Source organism: Gorilla gorilla, chromosome 21 (assembly GCF_029281585.2).
Source record: "Gorilla gorilla gorilla isolate KB3781 chromosome 21, NHGRI_mGorGor1-v2.1_pri, whole genome shotgun sequence".
Classification (NCBI taxonomy): domain Eukaryota; kingdom Metazoa; phylum Chordata; class Mammalia; order Primates; family Hominidae; genus Gorilla; species Gorilla gorilla.
The window spans coordinates 59,872,324-59,890,346 of NC_073245.2; the positions used below are offsets into that span (position 1 = coordinate 59,872,324).

Here is an 18,023-nt window from a genome sequence, read left to right on the forward strand (position 1 = left end):
GTGATTATTTTGGGAAAAGCATATTTAAAATACTTAAAGCCATCTAAATAATTGGGAGTAAATAATAACTTTTTGAATAACGTTAGTATGTTTCTTCCATGAATATCCTTCATTTATTCTATGTTTTGGTTATGTAAACTCTTCAAGAGTCTTTTGGTCTATGACATTTTCCAACCTGTTGAATACATGAGAGTAGTGGCCTATGTCTCCACAGTTGGCCAGCCCTTTTCTTACCATGACAGAGTGCTGTTTTGTCAAGGTTGATGTTGTGTATAATGGCTGTACTTACATGGTATAAGAAGGATTTCATTATAATATGGAAAAGACCTAAGTATGGCTACCTGTTTTAGGTGGGCCAAACCGAAATGTGACTGTGACTCAGACTCCTTCCTCAGGAGACTGGGGCTTACCAAACTCAAAGGCCAGCAGAATGGAACCTATGAATTCAAACTCCATGGGAAGACCAGGAGGAGATTATAATACTTCTTTACCCAGACCTGCACTGGGTGGCTCTATTCCCACGTTGCCTCTTCGGTCTAATAGCATACCAGGTGCGAGACCAGTATTGCAGCCGCAGCAACAGCAGCAGCAGATGCTTCAAATGAGTAAGTGTCCCCCCTCCCCCCTTCATGAAAAAAGAAAGTTAGATGTTTCAGGATAATTTTTGCTCTTATTTGAGAATTTGTGCTTTCTTTTTGCTCCCCCAGGGCCTGGTGAAATCCCCATGGGAATGGGGGCTAATCCCTATGGCCAAGCAGCAGCATCTAACCAACTGGGTTCCTGGCCCGATGGCATGTTGTCCGTGGAACAAGTTCCTCATGGCACTCAAAATAGGTGGGGTGTTATTTTGTGACTCTGTAGAAAATCTCAGCATTGGGTAGTTTAGAAAAGAGTTGGAGCACAGAAGCAAACGTGAAAGAGAATGAGAATTCCCTGTAATTGAGGTACTGGGTTGCCAGCTGGGCATTTCTCATGTAACTCTGTGTAAAAATGAGGCTGAAGCAGTAAGCAGTGCGTGTGGCATTCACAGGAGAGGGAGGAGATACAACCATGTTGTCCAGCCATTAGGGCCATTCAGTGGCCAAACCTCTGAGAGCCTCTCTGTGAGATGATTGTCTCTCTAGTCCCATGAGGAGGGGAAAAAAGATAAGTACATGTTTCTAGTGGTTTTATAAATGTTCTTCAGAGGGTTAGCCTCAGTTTTCCAGGAAATTAAACTTTTTTAAAAAAACTTTTCTTTTCCCCCAACCACCTGCTGCCTATTGAGAAAATTCTTTTAAGGATTGGCTAATTGTTTTCTAAAATTATTTTAAACATTTCAGTGACGATAGTGAAATAACTACATAGCATCTTTAAAATTTTTCATAAAATAAAGATTGTAGGCCCGGTGTGGTGGCTCACGCCTGTAATCCCAGCACTTTGGGAGGCTGAGGCGGGCAGATCACAAGGTCAGGAGATCGAGACTATCCTGGCTAACAAGGTGAAACCCCTGTCTCTACTAAAAAAAAAAAAAAAAAAAAAAAAAATTAGCCAGGCATGGTGGTGTGTGCCTGTAGTCCCAGCTACTCAGGAGGCTGAGGCAGGAGAATGGCGTGAACCCGGGTGGCGGAGCTTGCAGTGAGCTGAGATTATGCCACTGCACCCCAGCCTGGGCAACAGAGTGAGACTCCGTCTCCAAAAAAAAAAAAAAATTGTAGATTGTATTTCATTTTTATTTAGCTTAGTAATTTACTTGCATGCAAGAGGCCATGGTCATTGTCAGCTCTAACAGGAATTCTATAGTAAGTTAAGCAAGGAAAATAAAAATGAACTGATCTATTGAGCAGACAGTGATGTAACTATATGAATTTATTTGAGTGCTTCTCTACTCTATATGAATTTATTTGAATGCTTCTCTACTCAGTAGAGAGCAAATAGTTTCAAGTTAACAGTACTTTTCTGAGGCAGGATAAATGTTTAACTTCATGCCCTTGTATGTGTTGGAGAACTGAGGCAACTTGCTGTGGGTGTATGGGGTTTGTGTTACACTTGCCAATATGAGCTCTGTGGGCCAAGTGTGACAAAGTGATTTTGGTATTTTTCCAGACTCACGTCAGTGATAGCTCAACATTTCTTTTTTTTTTTTTTTTTTGAGACGGAATCTCGCTCTGTCGCCCAGGCTGGAGTGCAGTGGTGCAATCTCGGCTCAAGGATCTCCTGGGCTCAAGCAATCTGCCCACCTCTACCTCCCAAAGTTCTGGGATTACAGGTGTCAGCCACCACGCCTGGCTCCCTTCTTTTTTTTTTTTTTTTGAGACAAAGTCTTGCTCTCTCTCCCAGCCTGGAGTGCAGTGGCGCGATCTTGGATCACTGCAAGCTCCACCTCCTGGGTTCATGCCATTCCCGCCTCAGCCTCCCGACTAGCTGGGACTACAGGCGCTCACCACCACGCCTGGCTAATTTTTTGTATTTTTAGTAGAGACGGGGTTTCACCATTCACAGGATGGTCTCGATTTCCTGACCTTGTGATCCGCCCGCCTCGGCCTCCCAAAGTGCTGGGATTACAGGCTTGAGCCACTGCGCCCGGCCATAGCTCAACATTTCTATTCTTCCTTTTATTCTTTTGATTTCTCTAATTTTCAAGTATTATAATTATTACCTCCTTGACTGTTTTCGTGAGGAGTATCTTCTCCCATCCTTCCCTACCCTCCCCCTGGCCCCCATTTCTGCTATACCCCAAATGCCTAGGGTTTGGCAATTACAATTTGGTGGTGGGATTGGGGGTTTAAGCTGTATATGGTGGTCTAAAGTGGCCTGGTGAAATTTCTAAATTGTGGGCCTTAAACTTAAATTGATGCCATTCACTCTTTTTTACCACTTGGTTTATTACTTGTGTTTGTAGCATTTGAGTTACTGTTCATTAAAAATACTATGCATGGTTGCTGTGATCTATTACTCTTAGAAAAAAAAAAGCACCATTGAAATTGATTGCAAGTCTTTTTCTAGGCCTCTTCTTAGGAATTCCCTGGATGATCTTGTTGGGCCACCTTCCAACCTGGAAGGCCAGAGTGACGAAAGAGCATTATTGGACCAGCTGCACACTCTTCTCAGCAACACAGATGCCACAGGCCTGGAAGAAATTGACAGAGCTTTGGGCATTCCTGAACTTGTCAATCAGGTAGGTTGCATTAACATGGAAGTAGGAGAGTGTATATTTGTGTGTGTGTGCGCGCGTGTGTGTGTGTACACATTCATGAAGCCACATACAAGAATGCCTGTGTGTGTCTCTCCTAGTACTTGTGTTATATCACTACATTCATGGATACCAGCATTAAATTTGGAAAATATCCTTTTTTGGTCTCAATTCATATGTTAGAATAGAAAATATACTTATGATTGCGATATTACTTTCAACAACCCACTATTTTTGGCAATTGTAGAAATGATTTAGTTAAGCTACTGTACTGTTCTTAAAAATGTGACCTTTTATTCATGTTAACAGTTCTCATTTTTATAACTATCTTTCTCTACTACTTAGCCAAGCCGTGTGTATTCTGATGAGGCAAGCTTTTTTTTTTTGTTGTTTAAACAAAACTTGTTTACAATGGCCAATCTGAACATCCTAACATCATGGTGTCCTGTTCCTGTTTACATACCCAGCCTTATGAAAACATGCCATTCACAAATTTGTATTTCTGAAAGACACATTCTGTAGTGACTGTTTTTTCTTTTTTGAGTCGGAGTCTCGCTCTGTCACCCAGGCTGGAGTGCAGTGGCACAATTTCAGCTCACTGCAACCTCCACCTCCAGGGTTTAAGTGATTCTCCTGCCTTAGCCTCCCGAGTAGCTGTGATTACAGGCACCCGCCACCACACCCGGGTAATTTCTTTTGTATTTTTAGTAGAGATGAGATTTTGCCATGTTGGCCAGGCTGGTCTCAAACTTCTGACCTCAAGTGATCCACCCGCCTTGGCCTCCCAAAGTGCTGGGATTACAGGCATGAGCCACTGTGCCCAGCCATGACTGTTTTTATTTAAAGGCTATGGAGGGGCCACTGTATAGGTTTGTGCGTTCAACAGTAAGCAGGAAAGATCATCAGGGGCTGTCAGTTGTTGTTGGGGAAATAGATGTGTACATATGGAAGTACACTGCCACGTGGCAAATGCTGTCACAGTGCAGATGGGAAACGCTGAGCAGTCCTTGTGTACACCTTCAGGGATACCAGTGACATAGAACCTTGGCACTGAGGAGCCATATTTTATACTCCAACGGAAGTATAGAAGTTCTTTTTTATTTCTTTACTTGTTCAGGCACACTAAATAACCCATCAATTCCTTCCTTCCCTCCTGTAGTTCTCTCTGTTTTACTGTGTCCTTGTGAGGCAAGTCTAGAAATTAATAATTGTCACTATTCCCCTGTGTTGGACTCCTAGTATCCTGAATCTCAAATCGCTTTCTGTCTTGATTTACGCCTTTGTTTTGCTGCAACACAACATCTATTAACTTCTTCATCCCTACTGCATGAAATAAAATGTTTTAGGTTCTTGTGTGTCTGAAAATATCTTTATTCCACCCTCCTACATGTCTGGCTAGGTTTAAAATACATGTCTGGCTAGGTTTACATTCTAGGTTTAAAATAATTTTATACTTTTGAAAGATTTTTCCCATAGTTTTCTGGCATCTAGTGTGGCCACTGAGTTGTATTTCTTTCTCATTTTGATTCATTTGCACGTGACCAGTTTATTCTCTTTGGAATGATTTAGGAACTTTTTCTCTCCGAAATTTTATGATGCTGTATCTTGGTATGGGTCTTTTTTCATTCATTCTTCTGTGTACTAGATACACTGATATTCCCTTTGGTTTAGGGGTGTTTTCTTGTATAATTTCTTTATTAACCTTATCTCTCCTGTGTTTTTTTTTCTGACCTACTTTTCTGGGATTTCTGTTGACATGTTGGGCATTAAATTCGTTCTATTTTTTTTTTTTTTTTGAGACGGAGTCTCGCTCTGTCGCCCAGACTGGAGTGCAGTGGCGTGATCTTGGCTCACTGCAAGCTCCGCCTCCTGGGTTCAAGCCATTCTCCTGCCTCAGCCTCCCGAGTAGCTGGGACTACAGGTGCCCGCCACCACACCTGGCTAATTTTTTGTATTTTTAGTAGAGACGGGGTTTCACCGTGTTAGCGAGGATGGTCTCGATCCCCTGACCTCGTGATCCACCCACCTCAGCCTCCCAAAGTGGGATTACAGGCTGGGATTACAGGCGTGAGCCACCGCGCCTGGCCCTTCATTCTATATTTTGAAGTCTTCTCTATTTTTCTTGTCTTTGATTTGCTTGAGTCACGTTCAAGCTTGGAAAGTGTTGGACGCTTTTATCGAGTATCTGGTGATCCCTGACTGTTCTTATATGTTAAGAGTGAGACATTAAGAGGCTGATTTGACACTTTGCAAGTGTGAGCAGCATCAGTTGTCTTTACTGAGGGTAATTAAGTGGGGAACTAGCCCTAGCCCTTTTATTTCGGGACTCCCCAAATTTTTATTTATTTATTTTTGAGACGGAGTCTCTCCCTGTTGCCCAGGCTGGAGTGCAGAAGCGTGATCTCGGCTCACTGCAACCTTCACCTCCTGTGTTCAAGCGATTCTCCTGCCTCAGCCTCCTGAGTAGCTGGGACTACAGGCGCACGCCACCACGCCCGGCTTTTTTTTTGTATTTTTAGTAAAGACGGGGTTTCACCCTATTGGCCAGGCTGGTCTCGAACTCCTGACCTCGTGATCCACCCGCCTCGGCCTCCCAAAGTGCTGAGATTACAGGTGTGAGCCACCGCGCCTGGCCAGGACTCCCCAAATTTCCACGTGTAGAGTTGTTTTCAACCACCACTACCACTCCTGCCACCTGGTAATCTTTTATTACCTGGTTGCATTTTGGGAGCTGGGCTAGGGAGGCAAGTGTGGAATATTAAATTATAAAATATAAAATTTTATTTAAATTATAAATATGCTAAATATAAAATTTCCTGTTTTCAGCCTCTGCCTCACTCCTTTCTTAGGCTCTGCTTGGTGCCCCTGAACCCCTGTACCTTTGTGGGGTAGGTAGAAGGTACAGGCCTTTTGGGAGTCAGGGAGCAGGCAGGGAGGTAGTTGACCTCGTGCTCTATACTCAGACTCCTAACCAACCTCCTCATTTCAGCACCATGCTGTGATCCCCTACCACCCTCACTGGAGTCTCAATAGATCTGTGGAATACATTTGCTCGTTTTTCATATGTATTTTTCCTCTGTAGGCACATAAGTCTAAGTTTTTCTGTTCTGTTAAGCTGGTTCCTACTTCTCTATTCACTTTGTATCTTCTATTATAAATATGGAAATACTTGATCTTGTTGCGTTATTAGTGTTTTATGGATAAATACTACCTTTCAAGTTTTTTTTTTTTAAATAAACTGGATACCTCTTAGTTCCCTTTATTGTCATTTTAGTAGGGTTAGCAAGTGAATGCAGGCAAGAATGCATGATCAGTCTGCCATGTTTAACTTAAAGTATAGTTTGCTTTATTAAGATATCTTCAGCCAGGCATGATGATGTGTGCCTGTAGTCCCAGCTACTGGGGAGGCTGAGGTGGGAGGATCACATGAACCCAAGTTGATGGGACAAAATAGAAACATAGTTGCCAGTTACTATGGTAACAGTCCAAGAGGTGTCCTGGGAAGGGTCATAAGGGTGAAATGGAAAGAAGGGTGGGAGACATGATATGCCCTGGAGGAAAAATTGACAGGACTTGGTGGTCACACGTGTTTACTCTTGGAAAGGGAGAATGGGAGAATGTGAAGAATCAAATTGCTGGGTTTTGGTTCCTGGGCAGTGAATGGTGATGCTGTGTACCGTCACCACTTGATATCTGTGAGGGGTTGGTTTCAGGACCCCTGTGGATACCAAAATCCATGGATGCTCAAGTCCCTTATATAAAACAGTCTAGTATTTGCATATAGCCTATGCACATCCTCCCACATAGTTTAAATCAGCTCTACATTACTTATAATATCTAATACAATGTAAATGTTATGTATATTATATAGTTGTTACACTGTATTGTTTAGGGAATTATTACAAGAAGAATGATGACTGTGTGTATTCAGTCAGGTACAGCTACCGTTTCCTTCCCCTGGAATGTTTTCAGTCCCCTGTTGGTTGAATCCATGAGTGTGGAACCATGGATATGGAGGGCCAACTGTATTGTGATATAGTAGGGTAGGTTGGAGGAGAACAAGCCTGCTTGGGGGGAAGGGCTGTTGGGAATCATGGTGTCTGTTTTCTGCTTGTTAAGTTTGAGATACCTGAGACATCAGGGTGCAGATGTTAAGTAGGCATTTCCATAAACAAAACCAAAAGTTCAGAGATGTTTTGGCTGGAGACAAAAATGTGATCATTATCACCAGTGGATGAGAGCACCTAAGTAGAAAATATATCAAGAGAAAATAAGAGAGCCTAGGACTGAACCCTGATGAACAGTTAGCATTCATTCAAGGAAAGGCCAGAGAGATGGGAGAAAAATGAGAAGTGTTGCGAAGTACAGTGGGGTGAAGTATGCTTCAAGAGAGACATGTCAAGCATGCTGGCTGCATGCTTGGCATTCAGTGCCTGTGGATGAGAAAATAAAGGTGAATGCACAGTACACCTGGTTCTTGTCTTAGCACAGCAGGTTGTTCTCTTCTTCAGAATATCAACTTTTACTTCTTTTTCTATCACCTGTGGGATGTTATTTTGAATGTATCCTTAGCATGTAGAGAAGTGATGCCTGGCACATAACAAGCATTTACTTAAATACTCGTTGAATGACTGGATTTTTTTTTGCACTTTCTATAGAGCATTTGACTTCTGTTGCTTTCATAGATGTTCTTCACTGTTCTTTTATGTGTTGTGTTTAAGGGACAGGCATTAGAGCCCAAACAGGATGCTTTCCAAGGCCAAGAAGCAGCAGTAATGATGGATCAGAAGGCAGGATTATATGGACAGACATACCCAGCACAGGGGCCTCCAATGCAAGGAGGCTTTCATCTTCAGGGACAATCACCATCTTTTAACTCTATGATGAATCAGATGAACCAGCAAGGCAATTTTCCTCTCCAAGGAATGCACCCGCGAGCCAACATCATGAGACCCCGGACAAACACCCCCAAGCAACTTAGAATGCAGCTTCAGCAGAGGCTGCAGGGCCAGCAGGTAACCAGTCATGTGTTCTTCCCTCTGGCTTCTCCTTCTGTTGTTTTCAGACTATGTTTCTCAGTGTTCTTACCACTGGTGCAATCTATCCCTGTCAACTAAAGAAATTCTTTTTGTTTTACTTCTGTGTAAGGTTTTATTTGTACAAATGGCTCCTTGTTAAGGAGTAGTTTTATGAGAATATTCTATTTTACAGGTAAAAAGTAAAAAAATGTCAGGAAGGATTGCTCTTGGGGAAGAAAAATGTTACTTGATGACTTTGTAGTCTTAAAGGTAGATAAGGTTTTTTTTTTTTGAAAAAAATCCTTACTGCTAATAACCAAATACTTAAACCTTCTTGATTTCAGCATTTTTAATGGAACTCTTCTTTCTAGATGTTTTATAAAACTAGAGCTGTCTTTTAATATTCTAAAATATGACTTCTGTTTACCCTATTGTTTTCTTAGTCCCCAAGAAATGTTTTAAAATTCAATTGTTTTTATTGTTTATGTCTTCAAACCATATAAGTAGATGAATGCCTGAGGTTTTTTTTTTTTTTTTTTTTTTTGAGGTGGAGTCTTGCTCTGTCGCCCAGGCTTGAGTGCAGTGGCATGATATTGGCTTACTGCAACCTCCACCTTCTGGGTTCAGGTGATTCTCATGCCTCAGCCTCCCGAGTAGCTGGGGAGCCACGCAAGCCCGGCTAGTTTTTGTATTTTTAGTAGAGACAGGGTTTCACCATGTTGGCCAGGCCCATCTTGAACTCCTGACCTCAGGTGATCCTCCTGCCTTGACCTTCCAAAGTGCTGGGATTACAGGTGTGAGCCACCGTGTGCGGCCAAATGCCTGAGTTTGGAATCCAAAGAGCCAGAGACTCCATTGCATAAATATTCTTAAAAGTCAGTTTAGGTACTCAGAAAAGCTGTGTTACTGCATTCATTTTACTTTCTGCCATTTCTTCACTAAAAGTCATTTAGGGAAAGCTAATGGAGTTTATTCAGAATTCCTCTGATCAACTTAAAGGTATTTCCCCATGTGCCCGAATAATCCCAGAGAAAGCCTGACTATAAATCTTTTGAGTTTCTCTTGTGTGTGTGTGTGTGTGTGTGTGTGTGTGTATATATATATATATAATTTATTTATTTATTACTATTTTTTCTGATACAGGGTTTCAGGATGGAATGCAGTGGTGCAGTCACAGCTCACTGCAGCCTCGACCTCCCAGGCTCAGGTGATCATTCCACCTCAGCCTCCCAGGTAGCTGGGACTACAGGAGTGTGCCACCACTCTTGGCTAATTTTTTGTAGAGATGGGGTTTCTTCATGTTGCCCAGGCTGATCTCAGACTCTTGGGCTCAAGTGATCTGCCCACCTCAGCCTCTCAAATTGCTGGGATTACAGGTGTGAAGATATTCTTTAAGCTGCAAAATTGCACTTTACTTTTTTTTCCCCAATGCCAAACAGTAGCCCGTCATATGCTAGCCAAAGACTTTTCAACATTGACCTTTTTGCAGTGTGAAAGTACTGGTTCAGTTTAGATGTGACTTAGCCAGGTTATTGTGTTTGGAGATATTACCTCATTGGCTGGTGCTGAGGGTCTGGAAAGCTGTTTTGGCAGACTGACGTGCTCTGCTTGCATTCTAACCAACTTGTCTCACCTCAGTTTTTGAATCAGAGCCGACAGGCACTTGAATTGAAAATGGAAAACCCTACTGCTGGTGGTGCTGCGGTGATGAGGCCTATGATGCAGCCCCAGGTGAGCTCCCAGGTGAGGATGATGAGCCTCTCCACATGCATTGCCGTGTGCTCAGGACAGGGCTTGGCCTGTGGTTGGCTCTCAGTAAATGTTTGTTAAACAAATGAAGGTAATTCTGAATTTCTTGTGTAAGAAAGCAGTCGCATTAAAGACTTTCGACTCTTCCATTCTTCTCTCTGGCTGGTGACTGGGAGGAATCAGAGGAGGGAGAGCTTTCTTCATTAAAACCATCCATGAGTGTTTTTTTAATTGGTTCCCTTTGTGATCAGTTGCTGTACTGTGAGAACAGCTATCACTTGGCTTTTTAGGAATTTAATAAATCTGTAAATGTTCCTCTGTTCCTGGATTATGAAACAACATGCACACTGGGTAAAATTCTGAAATTATAAAGAAGAAAATAAAGAATACATAATCCTGTTCTCGGTGATAGCCTCTGAGATGACCTGTTTCCTGCAGTAGGAGGGGATATTAAAATTCCCTTCTACTTCCAGCCAGTGGTGGAGACACTATTGAGGGTTTTTTTTAATGTGCATGAGGCAGATGACCACACAGCAATCCTCTACTGTGATTTGAAATATCGTTTATAATTGTTCTTTAAAAAGCAACTGTGAAATGCTCGATTTTTATTGTCTTATGCCTACTTGGAAGTACTGATATTTACATTTTCTTGATAATAAAACATCTTGTGGAAGCTGAGCTAGAATGTCCTACAGAAAGATGATAAAAGCTTGCTTTTTGGAGATGACCCATAGCTAGTAGAGCTGAAATCAGCTTCCTTGTTGTACTTCGGTTATATCACCTTCTGAACCTCCAGATAGCTTCTGCTTGCCCCTTACCTCTTTCTGAAAGTTTAAAGAAAGTACAAGATTTTCTTAGGTGGACCCCTGCTTATCTGAGTATAACCCCATCTTCTTATTTTTTTTTGGCTTCATGTTTCAGCCCTCCACCACCCCAACACACTGAATCCTCATTTTCCTGTAATTGTCTTTCATAGTTCCTGAAAAATTTGTCCTCAGATTCCACCCCTAAATGTTTTCTTACTTTGTGGAATGTTTCTAGTCATGTTAAAGCTTGACAGTGTGTTGTCTTTTGTCTTTTAACCCCAAATAATTTTCAGGTCCCTCTTCTTCAGTTCTCCCTCCCTCCCCTTGCAATAGCCAGAAAGCTTTTTTTTTTTTTTTTTTTTTTTTTTTTGAGTCACTGTTGCCCAGGCTGGAGTACAGTGGCACGATCTTGGCTCACTGCAGCGTCAATTCCCTGGGTTTAAGGGATTTTCCTGCCTCAGCCTCCTGAGTAGCTGGGATTACAGGTGCTCACCACCAAGGCTGGCTAGTTTTTGTATTTTTAGTAGAGACAGGGTTTCACCATTTTGGCCAGGCTGGTCTCGAACTCCTGACCTCAAGTGATCCTCCCTCCTTGGCCTCCCAAAGTGCTGGGATTACAGGCGTAAGCCACTGCACCAGGTCAGAAAGCTTTTATGTGAAGAATTGTATGTTTTGGCCGGCACAGTGGCTCACACCTGTAATTTAAGCACTTTGGGAGGCCGAGGTGGGCGGATCACCTGAGGTTAGGAGTTTGAGACCAGCCTGGCTAACATGGTGAAGCACCATCTCCACTAAAAATACAAAAATTAGCCAGAGTGGTGGTGCACGCCTGTAATCCCAGCTACTTGGGAGGCTGAGGCAGAAGACTCGCTTGAGCCCGGGAGACGAAGGTTGCTGTGAGGCGAGATTGTGCCACTGCGCTCCAGCCTGGGCGACAGAGTGAGACCCTGTTTAAAAAAAAAAAAAAAAAGGCCCTGGGTGTTTTCTGTCTTATACCTGGTGTATTGTGGGGGTACTCTATGTATACAACTGGCAGGTTCTTGCTATATAGATGTAATTTCACTCTTTCTTGGGTATTAGCAGGGTTTTCTTAATGCTCAAATGGTCGCCCAACGCAGCAGAGAGCTGCTAAGTCATCACTTCCGACAACAGAGGGTGGCTATGATGATGCAGCAGCAGCAACAGCAGCAGCAGCAACAGCAGCAGCAGCAGCAGCAGCAGCAACAGCAGCAGCAGCAAACCCAGGCCTTCAGCCCACCTCCTAATGTGACTGCTTCCCCCAGCATGGATGGGCTTTTGGCGGGACCCACAATGCCACAAGCTCCTCCGCAACAGTTTCCATATCAACCAAATTATGGTAAATCTGACAGTGAAAATGTGCCTTCCCCAAGTTAACATTACTAAGGACATAAGCTTCATTACATTTATTGCACATGAAAGACAAAAATACGATTCACTCCCTCTTTACTTCACAAGGAAAACCAAATTAATTTAAACTATTGGAAAACAAAAATGCTGCAACACACAGGTAATTGAGACAGGTGTATCCTGTCATAGTTGAGTATTTTTTTCAGTCCCACTCATTAAGAGTCCCCAAACTCTGGAAGAAACACTGCAAAGTTGTCCCCTTGCCCCTTCTATGTTCCAGTATAGTAGAACTCTCTAATCTCTGAATGCTTGGTCAAGTCAGTGAGAGGAATGCACTTTGTGGGCTTTTAAGTTGATTTTCTTGGTGACTTGGATTTATTATTTTTTTTTTGAGATGGGGTCTTGCTCTGTCACCCAGGTTGGAGTGCAGTGGTGCGATCTTGGCTCACTGCAACCTCTGCCTCCCGGGTTCAAGTGATTCTCCTGCCTCAGCCCTGAGTAGCTGGGACTACAGGTGCGTTCCACCACCCCCGGCTATTTTTTTTTGAATTTTTAATAGAGATGGGGTTTCACCGTGTTAGCCAGGATGGTCTCGATCTCCTGACCTCGTGATCTGCCTGCATCGGCCTCCCAAAGTGCTGGGATTACAGGCGTGAGTCACCGTGCCCGGCCCTGGATTTATTATTACAGTGATGCAGATACCTCTTCATTTCAGCCTTTGAGAGGTTCCAGGAACATGGTGGGAATAAAGGTGTCTATTGGGGAGCCCTGTCATCTGAGGATTATAACTCCCCTGCCCTTTAAAGAAGGATGGAGTGATGTGAGTTGAGTGATACGGAGTCCCTTTTCTACAGAAAGCCCATTGAAGCAACTGATCTTTCAGTGATCCAGATGGTGCTCCTTTCTGTAGTAAGCCTGTTACTCTAGTCGTCATCTTGGTGAGAATCTAGAATACCTGGGGGGCAGCATCTTATAGCACTCTGTATCTTACACTTATCACTTCCCTCCACCCCCACCTCCTTTAAAAAAAAAAACATAAAATTACTACAGAAATCTGATATTCAAAGAAGGCATTTGGGCATTTTTATTTCTTCTGTTTTATTTTTGTAAGGAATGGGACAACAACCAGATCCAGCCTTTGGTCGAGTGTCTAGTCCTCCCAATGCAATCATGTCGTCAAGAATGGGTCCCTCCCAGAATCCCATGATGCAACACCCGCAGGCTGCATCCATCTATCAGTCCTCAGAAATGAAGGGCTGGCCATCAGGAAATTTGGCCAGGAACAGGTAAAGAACAGTGACTTATAAAGTTAGTCACATCCTAGTCCCAGAAGTCCAAGAACTTAATGTATTTTTCAGTCAAGCCTTTTTGGATGGAGAGGTTGAAAGGACTGGGTTCATATTAGAAGGTGTGATTTGGCTTGTCCATTTTGAGAGTCCTTCAAGCACGCACATATCTATTAGGGTGTCTAGTACAGAAAGCTGTGAAAACTGGATCACAGGCTGTCAGGGAGTTTTCTCTCTAACATTCCCAGCTTAAGTATAGCAATGTTTGACACAATTGTAGTAATTTCTGTGGGCATGCCCTTTGTCGCTAAAGTGACTTCCAGAGGTAATATTACCATTTGTTTACTTACAGCTCCTTTTCCCAGCAGCAGTTTGCCCACCAGGGGAATCCTGCAGTGTATAGTATGGTGCACATGAATGGCAGCAGTGGTCACATGGGACAGATGAACATGAACCCCATGCCCATGTCTGGCATGCCTATGGGTCCTGATCAGGTATGGGATCGATTCCTTACCTTTTTCAAAAAGTTTTTCTTGTTCTCTGGATAGAACTAAAGCCTAGGCTATAATCAGAATGTCCTAGGTATATTTTAACTTGAATGTATAACTTAAACTATAGTAATTGAAAAAACTTGGTTTGAAGGCATTGGGCCATTAGATACTTTTGGTAAGCCAGAGCTGCACTGTAAGATGGGATCTCAGGAACCTGAATCACTCAGCCAGAGCTGCACTGTAAGCCATGAATGTGGACATGGGTATTTTTTTGTTGTGCAAAGCATGTGTTTTACTCAGTTTTTTTTTTTTTTTTCTGGTTGCTGACAGAAATACTGCTGACATCTCTGCACCAGGACCTCTTAAGGAAACCACTGTACAAATGACACTGCACTAGGATTATTGGGAAGGAATCATTGTTCCAGGCATCCATCTTGGAAGAAAGGACCAGCTTTGAGCTCCATCAAGGGTATTTTAAGTGATGTCATTTGAGCAGGACTGGATTTTAAGCCGAAGGGCAATATCTACGTGTTTTTTCCCCCTCCTCCTGCTGTGTATCATGGTGTTCAAAACAGAAATGTTTTTTGCCATTCCACCTCCTAGGGATATAATTCTGGAGACATGGAGTGTTACTGATCATAAAACTTTTGTGTCACTTTTTTCCGCCTTGCTAGCCAAAATCTCTTAAATACACGTAGGTGGGCCAGAGAACATTGGAAGAATCAAGAGAGATTAGAATATCTGGTTTCTCTAGTTGCAGTATTGGACAAAGAGCATAGTCCCAGCCTTCAGGTGTAGTAGTTCTGTGTTGACCCTTTGTCCAGTGGAATTGGTGATTCTGAATTGTCCTTTACTAATGGTGTTGAGTTGCTCTGTCCCTATTATTTGTCCTAGGCTTTCTCCTAATGAAGGTTTTCATTTGCCGTTCATGTCCTGTAATACTTCACCTCCAGGAACTGTCATGGATGTCCAAATGACTTTGCAGAAGGGAAATGAGATGACAGTATTTAATCGCAGCAGTAGCAAACTTTTCACATGCTAATGTGCAGCTGAGTGCACTTTATTTAAAAAGAATGGATAAATGCAATATTCTTGAGGTCTTGAGGGAATAGTGAAACACATTCCTGGTTTTTGCCTACACTTATGTGTTAGACAAGAACTATGATTTTTTTTTTTAAAGTACTGGTGTCACCCTTTGCCTATATGGTAGAGCAATAATGCTTTTTAAAAATAAACTTCTGAAAACCCAAGGCCAGGTACTGCATTCTGAATCAGAATCTCGCAGTGTTTCTGTGAATAGATTTTTTTGTAAATATGACCTTTAAGATATTGTATTATGTAAAATATGTATATACCTTTTTTTGTAGGTCACAACAACTCATTTTTACAGAGTTTGTGAAGCTAAATATTTAACATTGTTGATTTCAGTAAGCTGTGTGGTGAGGCTACCAGTGGAAGAGACATCCCTTGACTTTTGTGGCCTGGGGGAGGGGTAGTACTCCACAGCTTTTCCTTCCCCACCCCCCAGCCTTAGATGCCTCGCTCTTTTCAATCTCTTAATCTAAATGCTTTTTAAAGAGATTATTTGTTTAGATGTAGGCATTTTAATTTTTTAAAAATTCCTCTACCAGAACTAAGCACTTTGTTAATTTGGGGGGAAAGAATAGATATGGGGAAATAAATTTAAAAAAAAAATCAGGAATTTAAAAAAACGAGCAATTTGAAGAGAATCTTTTGGATTTTAAGCAGTCTGAAATAACAGCAATTCATGGGGGGTGTGTGTGTGTGTTCAATTATGTTACCTTTTCATCCCCTTTAGGAGCGTGTGTGTGTGTGTGTGTGTTCAATTATGTTACCTTTTCATCCCCTTTAGGAGCGTTTTCAGATTTTGGTTGCTAAGACCTGAATCTCACATTGAGATCTTGAGTAGAATCCTTGGTGTGGTTTCTGGTGTCTGCTTAGCTGTCCCCTCATTCTACTAATGTGATGCTTTCATTATGTCCCTGTGGATTAGAATAGTGTCAGTTATTTCTTAAGTAACTAACTCAGTACCCAGAACAGCCAGTTTTACTGTGATTCAGAGCCGCAGTCTAACTGAGCACCTTTTAAACCCCTCCCTCTTCTGCCCCCTACCACTTTTCTGCTGTTGCCTCTCTGACACCTGTTTTAGTCAGTTGGGAGGAAGGGAAGAATCAAGTTTAATTCCCTTTATCTGGGTTAATTCATTTGGTTCAAATAGTTGACGGAATTGGGTTTCTGAATGTCTGTGAATTTCAGAGGTCTCTGCTAGCCTTGGTGTCATTTTCTAGCAATAACTGAGAGCCAGTTAATTTTAAGAATTTCACACATTTAGCCAATCTTTCTAGATGTCTCTGAAGGTAAGATCATTTAATATCTTTGATATGCTTGCGAGTAAGTGAATCCTGATTATTTCCAGACCCACCACTAGAGTGGATCTTAGTTTCAGAGCAGTATAATTATGAGTTTGCCCTCTTTCCCTACCGAGTTCAAATACATCTAAGATTGTAAATCGGAAAACTTCCATTGTAGTGGCCTGTGCTTTTCAGATAGTATACTCTCCTGTTTGGAGACAGAGGTAGAACCAAGTCAGCCTGTCTCTTTTTCAGCTCAATTGTATCATTCTTTAAGTTATGTGTGTGGGGAGAAATAGAATGGTGCTCTTATCTTTCTTGACTTTAAAAAAATTATTAAAACAAAAAAAAATAAATTTTTTTGCAATCCTTTCCTCAGACCTGGCTCCAGGCTAACTGGAAGGCAGCACTCCCTTTTTTATATAGTAGAAAAATGAAGTTTATTATAAGTTTTTATATTTTCTACTTGTTCATTTGGTGCAAACTCAAGATTTCTTTTAATAGGTGCAGTCTTTGAGATAATTTGTTTTTACCTGTATTGCCCTTTATCTTTTTTAGGTAATTCTTTGTACTCCTGCTGTCTACCTCTCCTCACACCCCAGCACCCCCCATTTTTTCCAACCTTGGTATCTGTTGGGTGAACAGTATAATCTTTTCATCTGCTTTTAGAATGTGGGATATTTCCAGTACCTACTTTTTTTTTTTTGCTGAATCCAAAGATATATAAATAAAATATATATATTTTATAAAGATCAGAATGATATAAAGGAGATACATGTTTCTTCCTTTAAAAAATAAACGGAAGTTACATTGTTAATGTTCATACATTGTTAATGTTCATATTATGATGCCACTTTTCTAAACTGCATCTGGATTGGAAGGTGTAAATATCAATAACAGTGCCACTTAGTTATCAGTATTTAATATCTGAGGTGAGTTGGGGGTATCTATATTAGGGGTAGGGTATTACAGAAGATAATTGGCTTGATGTCCTAGAAGTTCTTTGATCCAGAGGTAGGTGCAGCTGAAAGTAAACAGAATGGATTGCCAGTTACACATGTATGCCTGCCCAGTTCCCTTTTTATTTGCAGAAGCTGTGAGTTTTGTTCACAATTAGGTTCCTAGGAGCAAAACCTCAAGGATTGATTTATTGTTTTCAGCTCCAAGGCACACTTAATAAACGAGCAGGGTGTTTTCTCTCTTCCTTTCTAATATATGGAGTTTCGAAGAATAAAATATGAGAGCAATATTTAAATTCTCAGGAATTGACTTACACTCTTGAGAATGAATTCAGTTTCAATCAAGTTTACATTATGTTGCTTAAAAAAAAATTATCTTGCAAAGAATTGAAACCACATGAAATGACTTATGGGGGATGGTGAGCTGTGACTGCTTTGCTGACCATTTTGGATGTCATTGTAAATAAAGGTTTCTATTTAAAATTGGAGCCTAAAGAGTTTTTTTTTGTTTTTTTTTTTTTTTTAAATCCCTGTTGGGTTAAGGGTAAAAGAGGTTAAGGAAGCCTGTTTCAAATAATGGTAACAGTTTCTGAGAAGTTAAAAAACACCACTAGGGAGTTGCTAGGGAGCCTTGGCCTGTTTGGGGCATGGAAACAAATGAGTTGCTAGGGAGCCTTGGCCTGTTTGGGGCATGGAAACAAATGTGGGTGCTTTAGGGATTATCTCCGTCATCTGTTAAATGAGAAATGGGTTGGACTGGTGATTGATAGTTGAAATCTGTCAACTACTTGTATCAGGTTAG

The 18,023-nt window shown here is 41.7% G+C and overlaps 2 protein-coding genes across 18 annotated transcripts in view; one reads left to right on the top strand and one right to left on the bottom strand.

Annotated features, from left to right (window-relative positions):
- Nucleotides 1–17,704, top strand: part of NCOA3 (nuclear receptor coactivator 3) — a 153,690-nt gene extending 135,986 nt beyond the window's left edge. For 3 of the 14 annotated variants that reach the window (XM_031004739.3, XM_055373146.2, XM_055373147.2), the window contains 9 exons: nt 351–605; nt 708–834; nt 2,986–3,157; nt 7,894–8,187; nt 9,829–9,933; nt 11,826–12,102; nt 13,225–13,399; nt 13,752–13,893; nt 14,221–17,704. In XM_031004739.3, coding sequence (XP_030860599.3) covers nt 351–605; nt 708–834; nt 2,986–3,157; nt 7,894–8,187; nt 9,829–9,933; nt 11,826–12,102; nt 13,225–13,399; nt 13,752–13,893; nt 14,221–14,232 — 1,559 coding nt within the window. In that variant the 3' untranslated portion in view covers nt 14,233–17,704. The remainder of the gene's footprint in view (nt 1–350; nt 606–707; nt 835–2,985; nt 3,158–7,893; nt 8,188–9,828; nt 9,934–11,825; nt 12,103–13,224; nt 13,400–13,751; nt 13,894–14,220) is intronic. The other 11 variants (XM_031004741.3, XM_055373151.2, XM_055373150.2 and 8 more) reach the window with 6 other exon arrangements.
- The window catches only part of SULF2 (sulfatase 2), a 135,644-nt gene continuing 128,148 nt past the window's right edge, over nt 10,528–18,023 (bottom strand). For all 4 annotated transcript variants that reach the window (XM_063702221.1, XM_063702222.1, XM_063702220.1 and 1 more), the window contains exon 21: nt 10,528–10,763. In XM_063702221.1, the coding sequence (XP_063558291.1) occupies nt 10,754–10,763 (10 nt within the window). In that variant the 3' untranslated portion in view covers nt 10,528–10,753. The remainder of the gene's footprint in view (nt 10,764–18,023) is intronic.